The 18,574-nt window shown below is 43.7% G+C and overlaps 3 protein-coding genes and 1 pseudogene across 8 annotated transcripts; 2 read left to right on the top strand and 2 right to left on the bottom strand.

Moving 5' to 3' along the window:
• Positions 1–102: 102 nt before the first annotated feature.
• Positions 103–4,148, bottom strand: LOC120673960 (protein INVOLVED IN DE NOVO 2-like). Its single transcript, XM_039955006.1, has 7 exons — positions 3,937–4,148; positions 2,233–3,132; positions 1,953–2,134; positions 1,575–1,664; positions 1,155–1,484; positions 801–1,013; positions 103–599 (listed from the first exon to the last, which is right to left on the bottom strand). The coding sequence occupies exons 2-7, from the start codon at positions 3,104–3,106 to the stop codon at positions 372–374; spliced, it is 1,917 nt and encodes a 638-aa protein (XP_039810940.1). The 5' UTR covers positions 3,107–3,132; positions 3,937–4,148; the 3' UTR covers positions 103–371.
• Positions 4,149–4,923: 775 nt separating this feature from the next.
• On the top strand, positions 4,924–7,853 carry LOC120673963. 3 transcript variants are annotated; one of them, XR_005674927.1, is made up of 5 exons: positions 4,924–5,233; positions 5,380–7,061; positions 7,132–7,260; positions 7,340–7,429; positions 7,522–7,853. XR_005674927.1 is itself a non-coding variant. In XM_039955011.1 (4 exons), exons 1-4 carry the CDS (start codon positions 5,223–5,225, stop codon positions 7,661–7,663), a joined length of 372 nt encoding a protein of 123 aa, XP_039810945.1. In that variant the 5' UTR covers positions 4,927–5,222; the 3' UTR covers positions 7,664–7,853. The 3 variants fall into 3 exon arrangements, 1 of the variants encoding a protein (XP_039810945.1); XM_039955011.1 differs by lacking the exon at positions 5,380–7,061 and having other exon boundaries at positions 4,927–5,233; XR_005674926.1 differs by lacking the exon at positions 4,924–5,233 and having other exon boundaries at positions 5,240–7,061.
• Positions 7,854–8,267: 414 nt separating this feature from the next.
• Positions 8,268–9,036, top strand: LOC120673962 (annotated as a pseudogene).
• Positions 9,037–9,730: 694 nt separating this feature from the next.
• On the bottom strand, positions 9,731–15,233 carry LOC120673961 (protein INVOLVED IN DE NOVO 2-like). 4 transcript variants are annotated; one of them, XM_039955009.1, is made up of 8 exons: positions 15,001–15,233; positions 13,525–13,569; positions 12,032–12,948; positions 11,722–11,903; positions 11,348–11,437; positions 10,973–11,260; positions 10,640–10,852; positions 9,731–10,296 (listed from the first exon to the last, which is right to left on the bottom strand). In XM_039955009.1, the coding sequence occupies exons 3-8, from the start codon at positions 12,924–12,926 to the stop codon at positions 10,069–10,071; spliced, it is 1,896 nt and encodes a 631-aa protein (XP_039810943.1). In that variant the 5' UTR covers positions 12,927–12,948; positions 13,525–13,569; positions 15,001–15,233; the 3' UTR covers positions 9,731–10,068. The 4 variants fall into 4 exon arrangements, with proteins under 4 accessions (XP_039810943.1, XP_039810944.1, XP_039810941.1 ...); XM_039955010.1 differs by lacking the exon at positions 13,525–13,569 and having other exon boundaries at positions 10,973–11,120; positions 11,169–11,260; XM_039955007.1 differs by lacking the exon at positions 13,525–13,569 and having other exon boundaries at positions 15,001–15,231.
• Positions 15,234–18,574: the final 3,341 nt, after the last annotated feature.

Here is an 18,574-nt window from a genome sequence, read left to right as displayed (position 1 = left end):
GGACAGAGAACGATGAGTGAATGACTAATCGAAGGGGATCCAACAAATTCCAGCGCTGAGTACCAATTTGAATACAAGAATTTGGTCAGGATTAGTTCAATCTGGCGTCAATTCGTCCTTATCTGTTTCGATTGGTAATTTGCTAGTACTCATCAGGGAGACAATAGAGAGCATAAATGCAGGTTCCAGGTTACCACAAAAGCTAGGGTCTGTTGTCTGCCAACACAAAACGAATAACAGCCTCATGGTGGCTCCCCATCATCTACTACTACCGAGTGCTCAAGCCTCGCGCACCAAAACATCGAGAAAAATAGAACATCAGGTGGAGAGCAGACATCAGCACACGTTGATCAGTCTCCAGGACCAACAGCTCAGCGCTTCCTCTTGTGCGACTGCCACTGCTTTATGATGAACCGCACGCCTTCCGTCAGCGTCGCTCTCCGGTCTGCCTTGAAGTTCCACATCACCGGCTTACAGTACCTGCCGCTGCCATTGTACTCGTCTATCTCGAGCAGCGCCTTCGTCACTGCTGCATAGACTTCTTGACCGTACTCATCTTTCAGCTCCTGGAGATTTGCATCGTCCACGATTATCCTCTCCTGCATCACGCCATTGCACCATCAGATGTCACGCAACAAAAGTTTGGCTATGTTTATGTTGTCCAACCATCACCGTGAATTACTGCAAGCACAGAGATGTGGTACAAAACCTAGCATATTGAAATTACAGACATTTTTCTTCTATTAATACAAAAGTAAGTATTTGAGAGAAAAAGGTAACAGTGAAGTAAATATTTGTACCGGCTCTTTCCCATCAACCTCGACAACCTTAATTGGATGCCAATTTGAATTTTTAATTTGGTGTTGCCACTCTGAACAAAGTTCGCCAGCACGAAGTTCTGCATCACCTTTTGACAACCTCTGTAGACAAGCATTTAAGAAAGGTTTCGGATCAAGCTGCCCGACTAACTTGATTCCTATATGCGCCCTGCCACTTGTTGAAAGCTTAAGGCCCTGCATAGCAAGTCACAGATGCATACATCAAAGATGAGTGATCAAGAAATCTAATGCAGAACACTGAACATTCACTTAAATAAGCATATCAGTGTAAGAAATGAACACTACAGAATTCGATCAGCAAAACAAGTAACATACTTTTTCCAGTATGCTTCGAGCTTCTTGTAACATAGCGTTGCTTTCCCTGTCCTTGACAATCAGAGTGTTGGTGTGTGACTGCATTTTTCCGAGTTCATCCTCCTTTTCTTTCAACTCCTTACTCAACACATCCAGTTCATCCTCCTTTTCTTTCAGATTCTTACTCAACTCATCCATTTTATTCTTCAATTCTGAACCTTCACCGTATGGCATGTGCTTCATCACACCTAGTTCTCCCTTCGTCTGTTGTATTTGAAATTCAAGGGTCTTCTTTTGATAAAACTGTTCTTTCAACTTCTCAATCTTGTTGAAAATATCTTTTTTCTCTCGCTGCAGTTGACATATGGTAAGACTTTCACAAAGACATTATTTTGAAACAAAAGCATCAGAGTATGACAAAAATGGGACATAGACACATACCACTTGTTCTTCCAGACGCTTCAGCACATTCTCCTTGGCTCTTTCTTGTTCTAGCATTGCCATCTTAAGATGGTTTGATTCCATAGCATTCTGAAACAAGCAACATCAAACTATGTAAGAGTGCATATTTCCAGAAGCACTTAGCCAAACTTTCACCATTGTGATAACTATGGATTGGATTGCCGGTGCACAATCCAAATCAAGGTATCTCGTCAAAAAGGATTACTTGTAACAGAAGCAGCCAACATAATTACACAACATTTATAAGGAAAATAAAGGTGGCTAAATGAACCATCTTCACCAACAACAACAACATAGCCTTTTTTTTTTCTTCACCAACAAAAAAAATGGGAAGAATAAAGGCAAGAAGTCACACACCATCTGCTTCTCCTGTTCAGTGCTCCTTCTGTCATAGTTACTGCTTGAAGCAAGATCATAAGGCCGTTTGGTTCTCAAGTCAAGTTCATTTATCTTGGAGTCGAGTTCCAAATGCAGCATTTTATTCCTCTCAATAATAGCCAGGGAACGCACGCGCGCTTGCTGCTGCTTCTCACTAATACCTGTTACCATTCAAAAGTTGAAAAGTTGGCGTATGGTTGAGGACAGAGGCATGATAATTAGAACATAATGTAGACTAAAGCAAAATATTTAATATTACATTTTTCATGCGATAGTCTAAGCTTTTCGTTTTCCCTGACCATCTTGTCAAGCGACTCAATTATCCCATTGTATTCCCATTCAAGCTCATTCAAATGTCTATCCTTCACCTCAACTTGGCTAGATAATTGAGATACAAGTTTATCTGCTCTTTGTACTCTTTCATTCTCAAATTCATTGATGGTTTTCAGGTCACCGCTTTTTCTCAAGTGGGCCCCTATTGGTCCCTGGAAAATGTAATCTTCATCCATTGCAACCCAGCCGAAAAGCCCTGAGTAGCCATTCTTTTTTTTCTTCCAATCTGTTTTACCATGTCCTTCTGCCACGAAGTAACTTCCAAAGGCCCGTGCATTTTCAAATCCACTCCAGTCTTTTCCAAATTCCATAATAGCAGTCCCTGTATGACCTCTAGTATTCCATAAAGCAGCGACCTTGAGCGGGCAAAAACGTGATAGTTGCTCCTTCAACCTAGCTGCACTTGCTCCAACCCGATGACCATCTTCCCATTTGGTAGGCAAGTTAACTAGGACACCCATCCATGGCCAGACATACTGCTTACCTCTGTTCTCAGGAAGTCTTGGCTCCACAGCTACCTGCTGGGACTGTGGCTCAGATGATGTACCATAGCTATTGTTCAAATACTTGATGAGAGCACTGTGGGTTGCCTTCACTCCAGAGTTGGTTGAAGCACCTGCTACTATTGAGGCGTGCCGAAGCAAGCCATTTATACTGCAATATCCCTTTCCGCCAGAGCTACAGAAGGGGCACTTGTACCTCTCACCATTTTTAACTTTCAAATCTCCTGAAATCAGGCCTGCATAAGTTTTGGCTTCCCACTCTTCAAACTCAGAACCTTCACCCATGTTGTGACCCATTCTGAAGTGAAGGAAAAGCTAAGTATCTGCACAGGGAATTGGTTAGACAAGAATAAGAACTTTGTGCGGCTATTTGAGTTTGTACACTTAGAAAGTTCTTGGAAAGAACACAAATCCAAACACATGGATGCAAATAATATATGCACTGCATGAAAGAACGAAAGAAACAAACTTATTTTGCGAAATTTGTACGAAATCAACAATCTAAAGAAAACTACTATCTGAATCTTCGTTCCAGGTTGTGAGTTGTGATCCATTTTGATAATAAACGTTTTGTGAGCTTAGCAAAAATTTTGAGAAGGCACATGAGGATTTCGACTTGTGCGTGGTAGGTTGTTTTGGGCAATGGTAGAAGGTGACAACAGTACACGCAGACACCTCTATATTCTACCTTAAATATAGCAATTGTCTACCAATTAGCTACAATGCAGAACAAAATAATGTAGCATGTGTGATATGTTTGCGACACGCATCTCTATTAACTTGAATTTACCTCTATGAGGACATCTAGATCATAAGCTCCGATTAAGGAAACATAACCAATCATTGTTGACATTAGGGTTTTCAGCACAAACAACAGGCTTATACCAACTATCAAGGGTCCTTAACCTCTTCATCGTGGCCAAACAATCAGAGCCCAAGGATTGAATAAGCCATAGTAAAATTTGAGAACAAAAAATAGGAGGGATCAGCCGATCGACGGAAATGTTGCCCAATCTAATCACAAAACAACACGATTGATTGATTTAATTAAGCCATGCTGCCCTAGCTCCCCCCAGCCGATCTACCTGATCTCCAAGTTGCAAACTTGCAATCGGAGAGGAGCGTACCTATCGGCTTCCTGCAGGTTGCGGCAGCAGCAGCGGGCGGCGCCGGCGCCCCGCGCCTCGGCAAGCGGAGGGCCGGAGGCAGAGACGCCAGGCAGGGCGCAGAAGCTCTACAGGCTCCCGAGTGGCCAGGTCACGGCGTCGCGAGCGCGGAAAGCGGAACGGCGCCGTCGAAAGTCGAAACGGCGGCCAAGTAAATACAGGCCTCGGAACTCGGAAGTTCACCAATCTCGCTCTCACGGTCCTCGAAGGTCGTAAATGTCTAGTGTGAATAGCGACTCGGTTTGACCGTAGAGCGTTTTTCCAACGAGGTCTTTTTTTAACTCATGGTATTCATCAACACTCATTGATCTTAGTCTGAGTTCTGAGTACGAGTAATCTATCTGAAATTTTCTAAAACAAAATTTATTTTAGGACGGAGAATATTCATCTAAGTGTATGGAGAGATGCAAAGAGAGCCGACCACCACCAAACAATGCAATGCAAAACGAAGCAAGGCAAAAGGCCAGTAATAAAGCATGCTTGGGCCTTTCTGGTTTAGCAACTGCATGGCTTAGAGCAACTCTAGTAGGCCTGTCAAATTTGGGTGAGTAAATATGTATTTAGAAACTCACTTCTAAATTTTACTCATCTAAGTATGGGCATTCACTCCAATAAGCTGAGTAAATTGTGCTTCCAACTGACAACTGGGCTCCACTCCAACATTGAGGATCCAGGGGATGCGCTCGAGCTTGAGCAGGGCATCCTCCTTCCGAGGAATTTCAGTATTTAGGTCTCAATACGCGCGTTTCACTGAATTAGGGACTCAGTTCGCGTGCCTTTTGTAATTTGACACCCTCGCTGCGAATTGTTCTATTTAACGTGTTTCTTCTCATTTTCTCTCTTTTCACCCATTTTCCCTTTTCTTTTTCTTTTTCAGCACACATGAAAATGACTAAACTACCCCTCCCTCTTATCCATTTGGAATTCACGGAACGCAAGCCTCGCTAGAGGCCAGACCCAGGGCCGGCGCTCTCTGTCACAGCCGCGTAGGAAGGAAGGAGAGGCGGCGCCGGCCGCTCCCGCCCCCAGCCCTGCGCCGGCGACGGCCGCCCCCGCCCCCAAGCGCCGGCGGCAACCGGACCCAAGCCTCTGCGCCGCAGCTGCCCTCCCTCTGCGACTGCCCCAGGCCGCCGCGCCGCGCCGCAGCAGCCCCGACGGGAGGCCCGCTCCTGCCCTCCACCGGTGACTACCTCCAGGCCGCCGCGCTGCAGTGATCTCCGACGGGAGGCACGCTCCTACCCTCCGCGATGGATGCTGGGTAAGAACTGTCCTCTGATCTATGTGCTTGCGAGTGTGTAGCAGCGAAGTTCGATTCCGATCGATTTGAGGATGCAGCAGCCATGAACGAAATGGGAACAGAGAAGGACCACGACTGATACGTATGGTTTTTTTGGTATTCGGTAGGATTGATCCGGATGGGGCATTTAGGTTGTGCGTCCAGATTTCTCAATTCACCGCTAAGATTGATGACGGTACAACAGTCGATATGCAAAGGAAGTACGATGAATGGATTGTGGACTATCGTTCATACACCATGCAGAATTTACAGAAGGACTTGGCAGCTAGGGTTAAATGGGGAAGCTGCCAGCATCTTTTGATTTCTGAATTTGATATGTCTGGTATGGGGGAAAGGAATTTGGATGATGATGTAGCTTTGTCACTTGCATTCTCTGAAAGGCTTGCTGAAAAGAAGCTGTTTTTGTTTGTGGATGTTGAGGACAAGGCTATGCAAATGGAAGGTAACTCAGGTATCACAGAGGGTGTCATGAGTAATGTGGTGACAGAGAATGGTAGTGCTCAAGTAAACTCAGGCGAGGAGGTTCCATATGTCATTGATTGGGATAGCCTACAGATCGAACCAATCGCAGAAGACCAAATAGGTTGTGCAGTCCCATTGATGAGTGAAGATGCTATGTATGCATTTCTTGGTCTTCAAGCGGAAGATGAGAGAGCAGAGCAAGCAAGGGCAGAGTTACCAGTTGATGAGTCTGAAGTCGTAAACACTGCTACCAATTCTATTTTTGATGGAGAAACCATTGACAATTGGACTTGGTTTATGCAACAACTGCAAAAGGCAATTGATAATCCTCCAAATCTAGCTATAAGTTCAGATGCTTGCAAGGGTATAGAGAAAGCTGTGAAGGCGATTTTTCCTTGGGCAGAGCATAGAGTGTTTCTTGCACTTGATGAAGAATTTTGTGAAGCAATTTCAGGGCCCAGTATTTGGGCGCATGTATCCTGCTGCAAGGACATTCCAGCCAGCATATCATGACTATCTAATGAACAAGATATATGAAGCAAGTAGCAAGGTTAAGCCTTATCTGGATCAGCACCATAGCCTCCTTTGGATGAGGAGCAAATTCTCAGAAGAGATCAAGTGTGAACATAACACGAACAATGTTGCGGAGGTTTGGAATAATTGGGTGAAGGACATTAAGGACTTCCCAATAGCAGAGCTTGCAGATACATTGAGGACAAAGTTCATGGAACTGTATGCAAAAAGGAGAAAAATTGGTGAAAAGCTTGCCGGCCACTCTATACTTCCAATTGTAGTTCGACAACTCAATGCAATGAGTAGGCACCTGATTCAGACCGTAATCTGCGTTGAAGGTTGCAGAAGGTGGTAGGGATGAAGCACAAGTGACCGAGATCACTACTTCACACAAAGTGATAAGACATGTGGTGAATATTAAGAACCACACATGCACATGCAGGGAGTGGCAAATATCAGGGAAGCCATGGCCACATGGTTTGGCCCTCATAATTACTTACAGAAATCCTAAGATGGAAGAATATCTACATCCTTACTTTTCAGTAGATCATTTTAGGGCAGCATATGCTGGAATCATTAAGCCATTGCCAGACAAGTCCCAATGGCCCAAGGTGGATCTTGGCTTCAAGGTTCTGCCTCCTCTAACAAAGAGAGCAGTAGGGAGACAGAGAAAGAATAGGATACCTGGGTTTCTAGAGAACTAGGGAAACAATCCTAGAACCAAAGGTTTATGGCAGGTCCAATGTAAAAATTGCGAAGCATTTGGTCATCGATCCAACTCATCAAAATGCCCTCTGAATGGAACTAAGAAGAGGTAACATCTTAGTTTTTTGTTGTAGGTTGATAAATGAACATCTCATAATCCTTGTTTACAACTCTTATAGGAAAAGTCGTGCCAAGAAAGGGAATGTGGGAAGGCCACCTGGTTCTAGCAAGAGACGGAAAGGAGATGCACAGGAAGGCCCTGCACAGGAAATCCCTATAAACAGAAGTCCTGGTCCTGTGACAAGGAGGTGAGATTCTACAATTTTCCTTCTCTGCAAGCTATTTCTAATTTTTTTTAGCCAACTTGACAATTGTTTATTGTTTTAGCCAAATGGCATTAAGTCCTACTGTGAACAAAAGTCCTGCTGTGAACAAAAGTCCTGGTGTGAGCAAAAGTCCTGGTCCTGTCACTAGAAGGTGAGATATTAAGCAAATTCTAAACCTTAATTAATCTATATGAACCTATGGACCTGTAATGACTTCATTACACTTTGTCTACTCTTTTTCAGGCAATTGACATTAAGCATGGAATCAGAGGCCTCTAATCCTGTTGCTGTCGCCCCTCCTCTTGATCTGCACACTACTCCTGTGAGAGTAGCAAGGAAGAAGCAGGCAGTGAAAAAGATCACTCCCAGGAAGGCAAAAAAATAAATACCATACTGCACTTGTGGTCATGTACTTTGATTGGTTTTGTATGGCATGTATGGCACTTTTGTGTTTCGGATGGCACTTGACATTTTGAACTTTGCTTACGTTTGGCAACCATGGAACCTTGCTGTATGCTACCAATTATTGCCGTGAAACCACTTGGAGATGGTCAATGTCATTTTGTTTACTTCCAGTGTCATATGTTAAATGTTTATTTCTTGCAAATGCATCATATACGGGGGTATGCTGTCAAAATTTTGAGAAAATAAGGACCATATAAGGGGCGGGCATTGCTGGGGGTGAGGTGGGGATGGGTCTGCGGCAGGCAGTCGCCCAACGGGAGAGAACAGAGAGCCAGTCGCCCATCGTGGCTGCCCAACAGGAGAGAACAGAGAGCCAGTGCCCATCGTGAGAGAACAGAGAGAATAAATAAGAGGCAAGGGTACTTTGGTCATTTCAGGTGCTTTGGAAAAGAAAAAGAAAAAAGAAAATGAGTTAAAAGGAAAAAAAATGGAAAAAAACACCTGAAATAGAATAATTCGCAGCGAGGGTGAGGCGCGCATATTGAGACCCAAATACTGAAATTCCTCCTTCAAGTGCGGCGCTGCTCGAAGTTGTCGAGGACCTGGTACGCCGCCGGCCCGTCCAGCCGGCAGTGCATGTCGTGGCTGCACAGGTTCTTGGTGGTCGTCACCGGCGTGGCCGCTGGTTACAGCCTGCTGCAGGCGGCGCTGTGCTGCTGCTGCTGCGGCGGCCTCCAGCCGCCGGCGCGCCGCCTGGCCCTGGCCTGGTGCGTCTTCTCCTGCGACCAAGCGCTGGCGTACGCGGTGCTGGCGGCGCTCGCCGCCGCGCTGCAGGCGTCAGTCATCGCCAAGCGCGGCCAGCCCGAGCTGCAGCGGATGGGGATCTGCGCCATGTACGGCGCCTTCTGCAGCAGGCCGGCGCGGGGTTCGCCAGCACCGTCGCGGCGGGGGTCGCCGCCGTGCAGGTCACCTTCATCTCCGCCTTCAACCTCTTCAGGCTCTACGGCAGCAAGACCGGCGGCGGCGCCGGCGCGACGTGGTAGTGTGTAGCTTGAGCTTAGTGCTAGTGCGTGGCTTCACTGCTTCGCGAAATCGAGACCCCCAGGTGCTTGAGCAGGTCGCCGAGGCTCATGTCCACCGCCACGCCGCCCCGCGCCTTCACCTCGGCCGCCTTGGCTGCCATCTCCGGCGACATGGCGCCGCGCAGCAGCCTGACCCTGGTGAACACCGACCACCCCACCATGTAGACGAGGTGCTGCGCGCCCAGCACCGCCAGGCACATGTCCTCCCAGCACCTCCCGGGCTCGAACGCCCCGGGTACGCCGGGACGCTGCCGCCGCCGCCAAGGCGCCAGGACGCTGGGGTGCTGCTGCTGCCCGCCGGGACATGCGGATGGCCGAGCCCGGCTTGAGCGGGCCGCGGCCGTCGGGGCGGGCGAGCGCGAGCCACTCGGAGCGGATGGGCCTGTCGGCCGCGGCGAGGACGGCAGCGCCGATGAGGTCGGAGCCGAAGGGGTCGGGCGCTGCACAGATCGGGCGGCGGCGGCGGGATCGGGCGCCGCGAGGTCGGGGAAGGGGCTGCAGCACAAGTTGGGACGGAGGAAAGAAAAAAAAATCAGTGAGGCCCAATATTGGCAGCCCAAATAAAAAACCACCAAATGGGGGAGGGAAAGTCCTACCAAAATAGAAGTCCATTTAGAAAGCCCGCTAGAAATCAAATTTTTACACCCGCCGTGCAAATATGGATATGGGTCCTGTTCGTCTGGTAGAATATCGCTGGGCTGGGCTGGTGGATAAGCCGCTCTCTCACCGATGTGCTCGCCAGCGCTCCTTATGAACGTCCACTGACATATAGGCCTAGAAGCTTCACGTGGGCCCTATGGCCAAACAGCCAGCCAAACAGCTGCCGTCGCGTATACACAAGCGTCAGGTGCCCGATCCTTCCCACCTGCATCTCCAGCCCAGCCCAGCCTAGCTGGACCAGCCAACCGAACGGCGCCATGATAGCCCATTTAATCATCCTGCTGGAGATGCTCTAAGCCATGCAGTTGCTAAACCAGAAAGGCCCAAGCATGCTTTATTACGCGTCCGCACGTTCCACGGCCATCTTCTCCAGGACAAAGAGAGCATCCTAGACATTACTACGACGACATATTTCAACAGAACTACTTACATAGGCGAAATAAGTGCATCCAGGTTTCACCAACCGTGATGCTGATACTGCAATGAGCATCAACTTATGTTCTACTAGGAATAGGTAAATGGACGTGGTCCCATGCCTTCTCATCGTGACGTATTGCAGGTATCAACTGCACTCGCGATGAAGAAACATGGTGTTCAGATCAGATGGAAGCCAAACAAGTTACATGGCAGTGGAAGATTGAACTCAGCGCTGCTTCCTCCTGTTTGCTCGCCACTGTTTCAGGACGAACTGGACAGCTTCCTTCAGGGTCACCTTTCGGCCTTCTTTAAAGTTCCACAGTTCTCCCACGGGATAGCTACCCTTAGATTTGTACTCATTAATTTCACACAGTGTCTTTGTTACCAATGTGTAGATTTCTTCCCCATGTTCTTCTTTGAGTCCTCGAAGCTTTGCATCATCCTCAATTATTTCCTACAGCACAGCATGCACCACTTGATGTCAAACAAGGTATACCCCAGGCAACATTTACAAAATGCAAGGCATCATAATTTGGACGATGATCAAGGATACATGGTTCACTAAACAGGGAAGTGAATGACAGAAACACCATACTCCTAATAAGCTTAGGACAACCCATATCATTGCACAGGGAGGGTGGGAGGGAGGGAAAAGATATCCATGCAAGTTGGAGGATATAACCGTTCAGGAAAAGCAAATTAACAACTTTCATTGGACAGGATAGGATTATCAGTAACAACTTAAAAAGTATAAGCTAGGGATGTGTACGGAAGTAGTAGCAAAAGAAGATTCATACCATCTCCTTTCCGTCAGCCATGACAAGCCTGAAAGGGTGCCAATCAGGGTTTTTAATTTCAGCTTCCCACTTTGAACAAAGAAAGGCAGCAGTAACTTCTGCGTCGTCTTCTGAGCACTTCTTTTGGCATGCCTTTGAAAATGCTTTCAGATCAAGTTCACCCATTCTCTTGATTCCTATATGTGGCTGGACACCTGAAATACCAAGCAAACCCTGCATAGCATGTTGTAGAACAAAAGATGAATAAAATGAAATCTCATCACCAACGCAAGTCACAAAGATATCATCAGTGAACTGTGAACAACACCAGTTAATTGATGTAAGGTCGCATACATTTTCTAGCTCATTCCGAGCTTCTTGAAGTTCAATGTTGCTTTTGCTTTCTTTAATAACCAGAGTTTGGTTAAGTGACTCCATTCCATCCAGTTCATCTATTTTTTCTTGCAATGCCTCACTTAGCTCATTAATTTTATTCTTTGCCGCCGAATTTTCATCACCTGGCATATGCTCCATCACTTTTAGTTTTCCCTTCAGCTGCTGTATTTCTAATTCAAGCTTTTGTTTTGCATCTAATTGCTGTTCTAACATCAGAATCTTCTTCAAAGCAGCATGTTTCTCTCTCTGCAGTTTCCATACAGTAAAACCATCATAAGACACATTCTTCAAAACTTAAAGCATCGTATCACAAAAAGGGGATCAAGTACATACTTTTTGTTCTTCCACAAGCTTCAATACATTTTCATCAGCTTTCTGCTGTTCCAATGTTGCCAATTTAAGATGGCTGGATCTGATAGCATTCTGAGTTCAAGCAACAACTAAGCACATAAGTTGAATGGATATTTTAAATTCATAGTGCCTAATCATCTGCACTATAGTACCCTAGTGCTGCAGTACAAACTAATATGAAGATGAATAGTGTTATTTTACTGAACAAAGAAACCACGTGAAGACGAGTAATATGAAGGAGTTGCTAGCAGAAAACAAACATTATCTACATGTACAAACTAAGAAGCACTCAGAAAGTCAACTCTATCCATTCTGTTAAAAGGGGGATATGAAGAAAAGGTGGAGAAATCACACACCTTCTGCTTCTCCTGCTCAATGTTCCTTCTGTCATAACCACTTTTTGCTGCAAGCTCGTCAAGCTGCTTGGATCTCGCATCAAGTTCATTCATTTTTGTCTCAAGTTCAGAACGCAGCTTTTGATTCTCATCAATGATCTTCTGAGAATGCCTACGAGCTAGTTGCTGCATCTTGCGAATTTCTGGTAATAGCTATGCTTATTAAGTGATCGTTAAGCAAATGAAACTTTGCAGCTGCAGAAGGTAGAAACTGTATATACAACTAGACCTCTGTGGAAAAAAATAAGTAGCAAAAAAAATTGAGATAAACCTTCATTGTATGACTGGAGAAGTTGTTCCCTTTGCACCATCATCTTTTCAAGAGATGCAGTTGTCTCACTGTATTTACACTCAAGCTCCTGTAAATACCTATTCTTTACCTCAATTTGGTTAGCTAAATTAGCCACAAGTTTGTCAGTCTTATGCGCTCCTTCCTTCGCAAGATCATTGACAGATTTTAAGTCACCATTTTTTCTCAAGTGATCCCCTATCAGCCCAGGAGAATTGTAATCTTCAGCCCGCGCAAGCCATCCATGAAGCTCTGATCCTTGATTCCTTTTTCCAATCCAGACACTTTTTCCATATCCTCCTGCTGCAAAGTGGCTTTCGAAGGTCCGTGCATTTCTGAAACCATTCCAGTCCTTTCCAAACTCAACAATAGCATTTCCTGTATGACCTCTAAAAGTCCACAAAGGGATGACCTTCAGTGGGCAGAAGTGTGATAGTTGCTCCTTCAAACGATTTCCACTTTCTCCAACTTGGCGCCCATCCTTCCATTCAGTAGGCACATTAACTAGGACGCCCATCCAGGGCCACACAAACTTCTCATCTCTGTTCTGAAGAGGCTGAGGCTCAACAGGAATCACCTGTGGCCGTAGCTCAGATGATTTAGCAAGTTCATTCTTCAAATGTTTGACAAGGGAACGATGAGCTGCCTTATCTTTTGCCTGTCGATTAGGTGCTGCACCTACTCCAGAAGCATGCTGAACCAGACTACTTTTGCTGTAATTGTTCTTCTTCTTGCTGCTACAGAAGGGACAGGTGTAACTCTCTCCATCCTTCTTGACCTTTAAATCCCCGGAGATCAGTCTTGCATATATTTTGCCTTCATAATCATCAATCTCAGAATCACTGATTTCTGTATCTTCATCAGAACTATGATCCATCTTCAAAAGGTAATTTGCTAACCTAACCAGGAAAAGGAAAGAAAATTAAGAACATAATTTGCAGTCTATATTTTGAACACGTTACATTTTGAAATACCACTAAGCATATCAGAACTAAATACCACTAAGCATATCAGAACTCATAATACTAGAGAATATGTAAAAAGACATAGCAAGCATGGAATATAAATATATTATCACCCATTAGCATATGGGTGACACCAACTAGGACTCTATAGACGCAGTAGGAATCCACTTCGGCTTTCACCCTCGTTTACCCAAAAGGGTTAACCCAGCAACCAGCAGTACAACATTTGGAACCAAAAGCATTATATGCTACTCATAACACAAACAATAGTCTATTCCTTTGATTCTAGATGCCATAAACTAGATTTGAGTAATTGGACAACTTGGGCAATACACCAGTAGACTGGGTGTGCATAGTGCATCTGTGCTCTTCATATTCTACTCATGCACACTGTAAAATCAGCATAGTTTAACAGAGATAAGTAGGGCCACGTTGCAATTTCTCATCATGTTAAAAGTTTAAAACATTTGTCCATGAATAGAATGCAGATCATAAAAAGAAAAATTCCACCTTGCAAACCATATAAATTATTCCGAAAGTCCAACAGAGCTTCAACTTCAGTTAGATTAATCCATAAAGGAGGGAAAATATGCTAAAATCATCAGTTCATCACCTCAAATACAAATAAATAACAGCTCAAAAGTAAAAGGTCAAGAACAAATAATCCTATTTCGCAAAGAGAGAAAATATAGTACAAAGTAAAATGTTAGTATACAGCTACAAACATGATAGAGCAAATAGCAGGGCACAGAAACATACTAAGCTTTTAAATTTTAGAATCAACATGATCTAACCATTTAGACAAATAAAACAACTGCTCGATATCAAAGGATTTCTCCTCGTATGTGAAAGATGGGTTCGATGCTCAATATTGCAAGTGACACTAAGCAAGTCCTCAGATGAGTTCCCAATGAAGAATTTCCTTGTAGATCTACATGCTCAAAGTTCGTTAAAAAAAGTTAATATTTAACATAACAAGTCATTGCACCATCAATATTTATTGTAAAAGATAAAGTTGGTTGTGATGATGCTGGTTCACCTTAAATCTTCTATGGATGATAGAACCAGCTATATGTGCATCCATGAGGGTTGAGTTATAATTTCACGAGGATTGATGTAATTTCCAGGATTTTAAGGATAGTTGCTGCAATCGATAGAAATTGAAGTCTCGATTCAGTGTACGCTGCAGATTCCTGCTGCAAAAGCACTGGCAGCCAGCTCATTTACCGTGGGGAAACCACATTATTATTTTTGGCTTGCAGGATATGGTACTACAATCCTAGACCTGTCAAAATGATTGCAAGCACTTGCTAGTGGCAAACAACTCAAAAGCAGTAACCATAGGTTTGACCAGCTATGTCAGAACAAAACAAGTACAGAGGCCATTATAAGATATCGATGAGGGCAGTCTTAAACAAGGAGCAATACAGATCTCAGTTCCTTCCAACAATAAACAATTGATTTGGTTTAGTGAGAATTGGATCTATTTTACAATCAAAAGAACCAATCTTTAGATCTATACCATCAAACGAACAAGTTTTAGATATGTGTACATCAAAATATTGCACTTCTCAGCAGCTTACCACTTCTGTTATCTCAACATTAACTCTGACCATTATACCTTTTGTTGAGAAAAGGATTTGAGTAGCAGTACAGCTGCGCTCAAGCCCCCGTTTCAACAGCATTTGACAGGATATAAGAGGCCATATACAACAAGATTTTGGTAGGTGACAAACACATCGAAGCAGGGGCGGACCCAGCATAGGACATGGGTGTACATAAATTCTTTTGTCTTAATTGAAAGGCAGAGCTCCTACCATTGTTTCAAAAAAAAAATTGGGTGTACACCCGATAATTTTTGCAAACGAAATCGAAGTTAGTAGGCAATATACTGTAACTGGATTCAGATCCGAATACAAATAGTTTTGTTAGGGTTTGGGGTGCTCCGTCTCACACAGCAGAAGAAAAGTGAAGGGGCGGGCATACCTGGAGGACGCTCTTCGCCGGAAAAGGGCTGCACGAAGACGCGACAAATGGCGCCGCCGCTCGCCCAGTCGCCGCCGCTAGGGAGTCCGAGGGAAAGGAAAGGAGGTGAACCTGAGGCCCTGACCCCGGAGGCCCGGATGAGCGGGAGGGGCTGCCAATGAGCCGAGCTCGAGCGAGCCTGCCAAACCTCAAGCTGGAGCCCCAGCCGAGGTCGACCTGAGGGCTGAGGACGAGATGTTCTTGGGCCCAGCCGCACCAAACGGTCGCGCGGGTGGAGCGGGCCTCGGAGAGCCGGAGCTCTTTTATTGGGTTCTCCGGTGGGGTCGGTGACCTAGAAAACGGGGCTCTATTTACTCAGCTCTCGCTTCGGCTACTCCCTCCTCCGTTTCAAAATAATTACAATTATAAAATTCAAAATTTATTCCATAAATAATATTAATTTTGTTCTATCTATCACAAAAGACAAAACAATTTCCAGAATATTCTCACAAAAGACAACTAACGTATTATCTACTCATCATAAAATACAAGAGGTATTTTCGTAATTTTACATATAACGTTGGTTTACGTGTTCGGTCCAAAAATTACATTTATTTTGAGACAGAGGGAGTACACGAAGCCCTCCCAAATAGCCCTTTAATTGTTATTGGGAGACCGTGATAGAGCAGCTCCACAACAGCAATGCACCAGTTATAATTGTGAGAGGTGGTGTATATAAGAGATGGATTTAATTCGATAGTATTTAATTCGACAAATGAAAAGAGAGAGAGAGGGGAATGTATCTAAACATTTAGATTTATTATTGTGTATATATTTTAACTTTGCACAGTTACAAATTTAATACAGGTAGTAGGGTGCATGCACATGCCATGCAAATAGGAATTCTAGAACTTCATTTGTGTGGGGGAACCACCCAAAAGACTGGGTCTGGGTGCACTGATCTTCATTGCTAGATAACTCCGACCCAATTCGGCACACCGGTAGTTCCTCGAGTGAAGTCTTGATGAAAGCCACGCTCTTCCAGGATCGCACAGACAACACCCACACGAAGGTGAGCCCAGAGATTACAATACTGGTCATTTCATACATCATCAAAGTTTGCAGTGGAAAAATAAATTTATTACAAAACCATATTCAGAGTAGCAAAGTACTACAAAGTTTCAAACTACACAAAGTCATTGTCTCAGCGGAAGCAGTAAAAGACATCTAACGAAAACATGTGACGCATCGATAAAGCCCGTACGAAAAATGTCACTCAGTAGGAGGGTGATCAGCACCAGCCAAAGGACCATCCCACTCGAGAGACCAGCCCGGAGGCAAAGTACACGACCAAATCAGATTCACAATTATATCTTCAAAGTTAGTACTTGAAAACAGTGCCACAAGTAAGGCTGAGTATACTAATACTCAGCAAGACTTACCCGTCACCGGATATACCATAGTCCGATAACTAGACATGCAAGCCTTTTGGTTTGTGGGGTTTGTTTTGCTAAAAACGCCTCTAAGAGTTGATCCTTATTTTCGGATTTTAACTTTGTCATATTCTAGTTGGATTAACCGTTCTAAGTTTGCATCTAACTCTACACAAACATGGTAGAGCAACCATTTATTCATCCAGCAGTATTATCATCATCATGTTCTACTTGTTACTCTATGTGATCGAAATTGTTAAGCAGTCTCATGACGTGAGAGGTGTACGATTCCGAATCGAATTTCAACCTGGCCAGGGGAACCTAACGCACACGCATGGGGATCGACTTTGCTTTCGCCCACGCTACTGTTCCCCTTTCTTCTCCGGTCCACGGACACAGGGTACCCTCCAAGACTACAGAATCCGACCACTCTGCACCTGTACGTCGCGACAAAAATAAACCCTACTTCTACAAAGAGGGTACCAACGTTCCACGTGCTGGTCCGATCAGATACTTAAGCTTACCGATTACCATATTTCTCGGCATGTGGCTAGTACTTTCAAAAGCTTAACGAAACGAGCCACACACCGCGACCTTAATCAGTTTTGACTACACCAGCGAGGTATCACAACTACACAACCTCCGCCCGTTGTCCTTATATTTCAGCAAGAATTAAAGTCAGTCAATTCCTATAACCTCGTGAAAGTCAGTCAATTCATATATTCCTAGCTAGCAGGGCAACTAGTCGAGAAAAAGATCCGGATAACAATCATAGGTTCCTAGGGATCATGCATCTAAGGTTTTCGATCAATGCCTAAGAAAAATATAATGCGCAAATAAAATTATTACAACCATACGAATAGTTAGATGAAATTAACACGTAAAATAATGGGATCATACACTGAGGCTTCCCTTCTTGGGCATTGTCAAACTGAGAGTCCTCTGGGGCTTGGCCCAGATCTTAGTTCACATTAGTACAGTTAAGATCGACAGATTCTGTGGTAATCGAATCCGAAGGAACCAACTCGTAATCACCGTCAGCGAGATTAACCGATTCTATATGCAATGCAAAGATTCATTATTACAACATGATATGATCTTTCTTTCCTTCACGATAAAGTTGTAGTTCAACAAAATGTTAATTTAGTGATGATCTTGTGATTTCATTTCATGGACAGTCATTTATGGAGTAGAACTTATTTTTTTGAAACCAAAGTAGAACTTATATTTATGTTACTTCATTAATGAGTGTGTTGGGGTGCTCAATTTCCTAGACTTAAAACATAAGCATAAGTTCACAATTTCATAATAGAAAATATATTCATGAACTGGTACTGAAAAATTTATATTAAGTAGATCAAATAGTCTAGTATCTACTGTAAAAATTTCAGCTTTTAACAGCAAGGCATGTAATCATGAAAAATCATGTAAACATGCTAAGCTAGGAATTCACGAATTTACACAAGTTGATAGGCATAGTTTCTGGAGCTACAAATTTTACAGAAACATCTAGATATGACATACTCAGAACTGTAATTTTTCCGGAATTTATCAACTCATGAAACAGGAGTTATAAAATTGATAAAACTAACATGCTAGCAACAAACTTAATTTACACAGGGAGTTCTACCAGGGTTATGGATCTCAAAATTTTACCAGAGTAAAGAAATAGCCTGAACATCCTTTAGTAAAATTATCAATCATTACTTCTACCAGGTTAATTACTTATGCATTAAACTATGTATGAATTTTTATATTCATTCAAGATTCCAGATGACCTTTACTGCATATCAAATTTTTTTTACAGCAAGCATTCATACTAACTAAGAACAGGTGCAAAAAACATGTCCAGATATGAACTATTGTACCCAGAATGCAAATAGCAAAACTAAGCATGATATACCAAACATGATTTATAACTGTAGAAATACTCAATAAAAGGAGCTCAAACTTTGCATGCATGATTACAGGACTAAAAAAGAGTTCAAAAAATAAACCTAGATTTTTCTAATCAAAGGAACTATATATCATGAATTAAGTTCATAGAACAAGCATTAAACAGAATATATAGCAAACTAGATCTATAATTTCTTAAACTTGTAGATCAGCAAGAGTTCAGTAACATGTTCATCCAGAAAAAGTTTCAGAGCTAACCCATGTCT

Source organism: Panicum virgatum, chromosome 5N (genome assembly GCF_016808335.1).
Source record: "Panicum virgatum strain AP13 chromosome 5N, P.virgatum_v5, whole genome shotgun sequence".
In the NCBI taxonomy this organism is placed as follows: Eukaryota; Viridiplantae; Streptophyta; class Magnoliopsida; order Poales; family Poaceae; genus Panicum; species Panicum virgatum.
The sequence above is the reverse complement of the archived record's forward strand: the minus strand, read 5'-3'. Positions and strand labels throughout refer to the sequence as shown.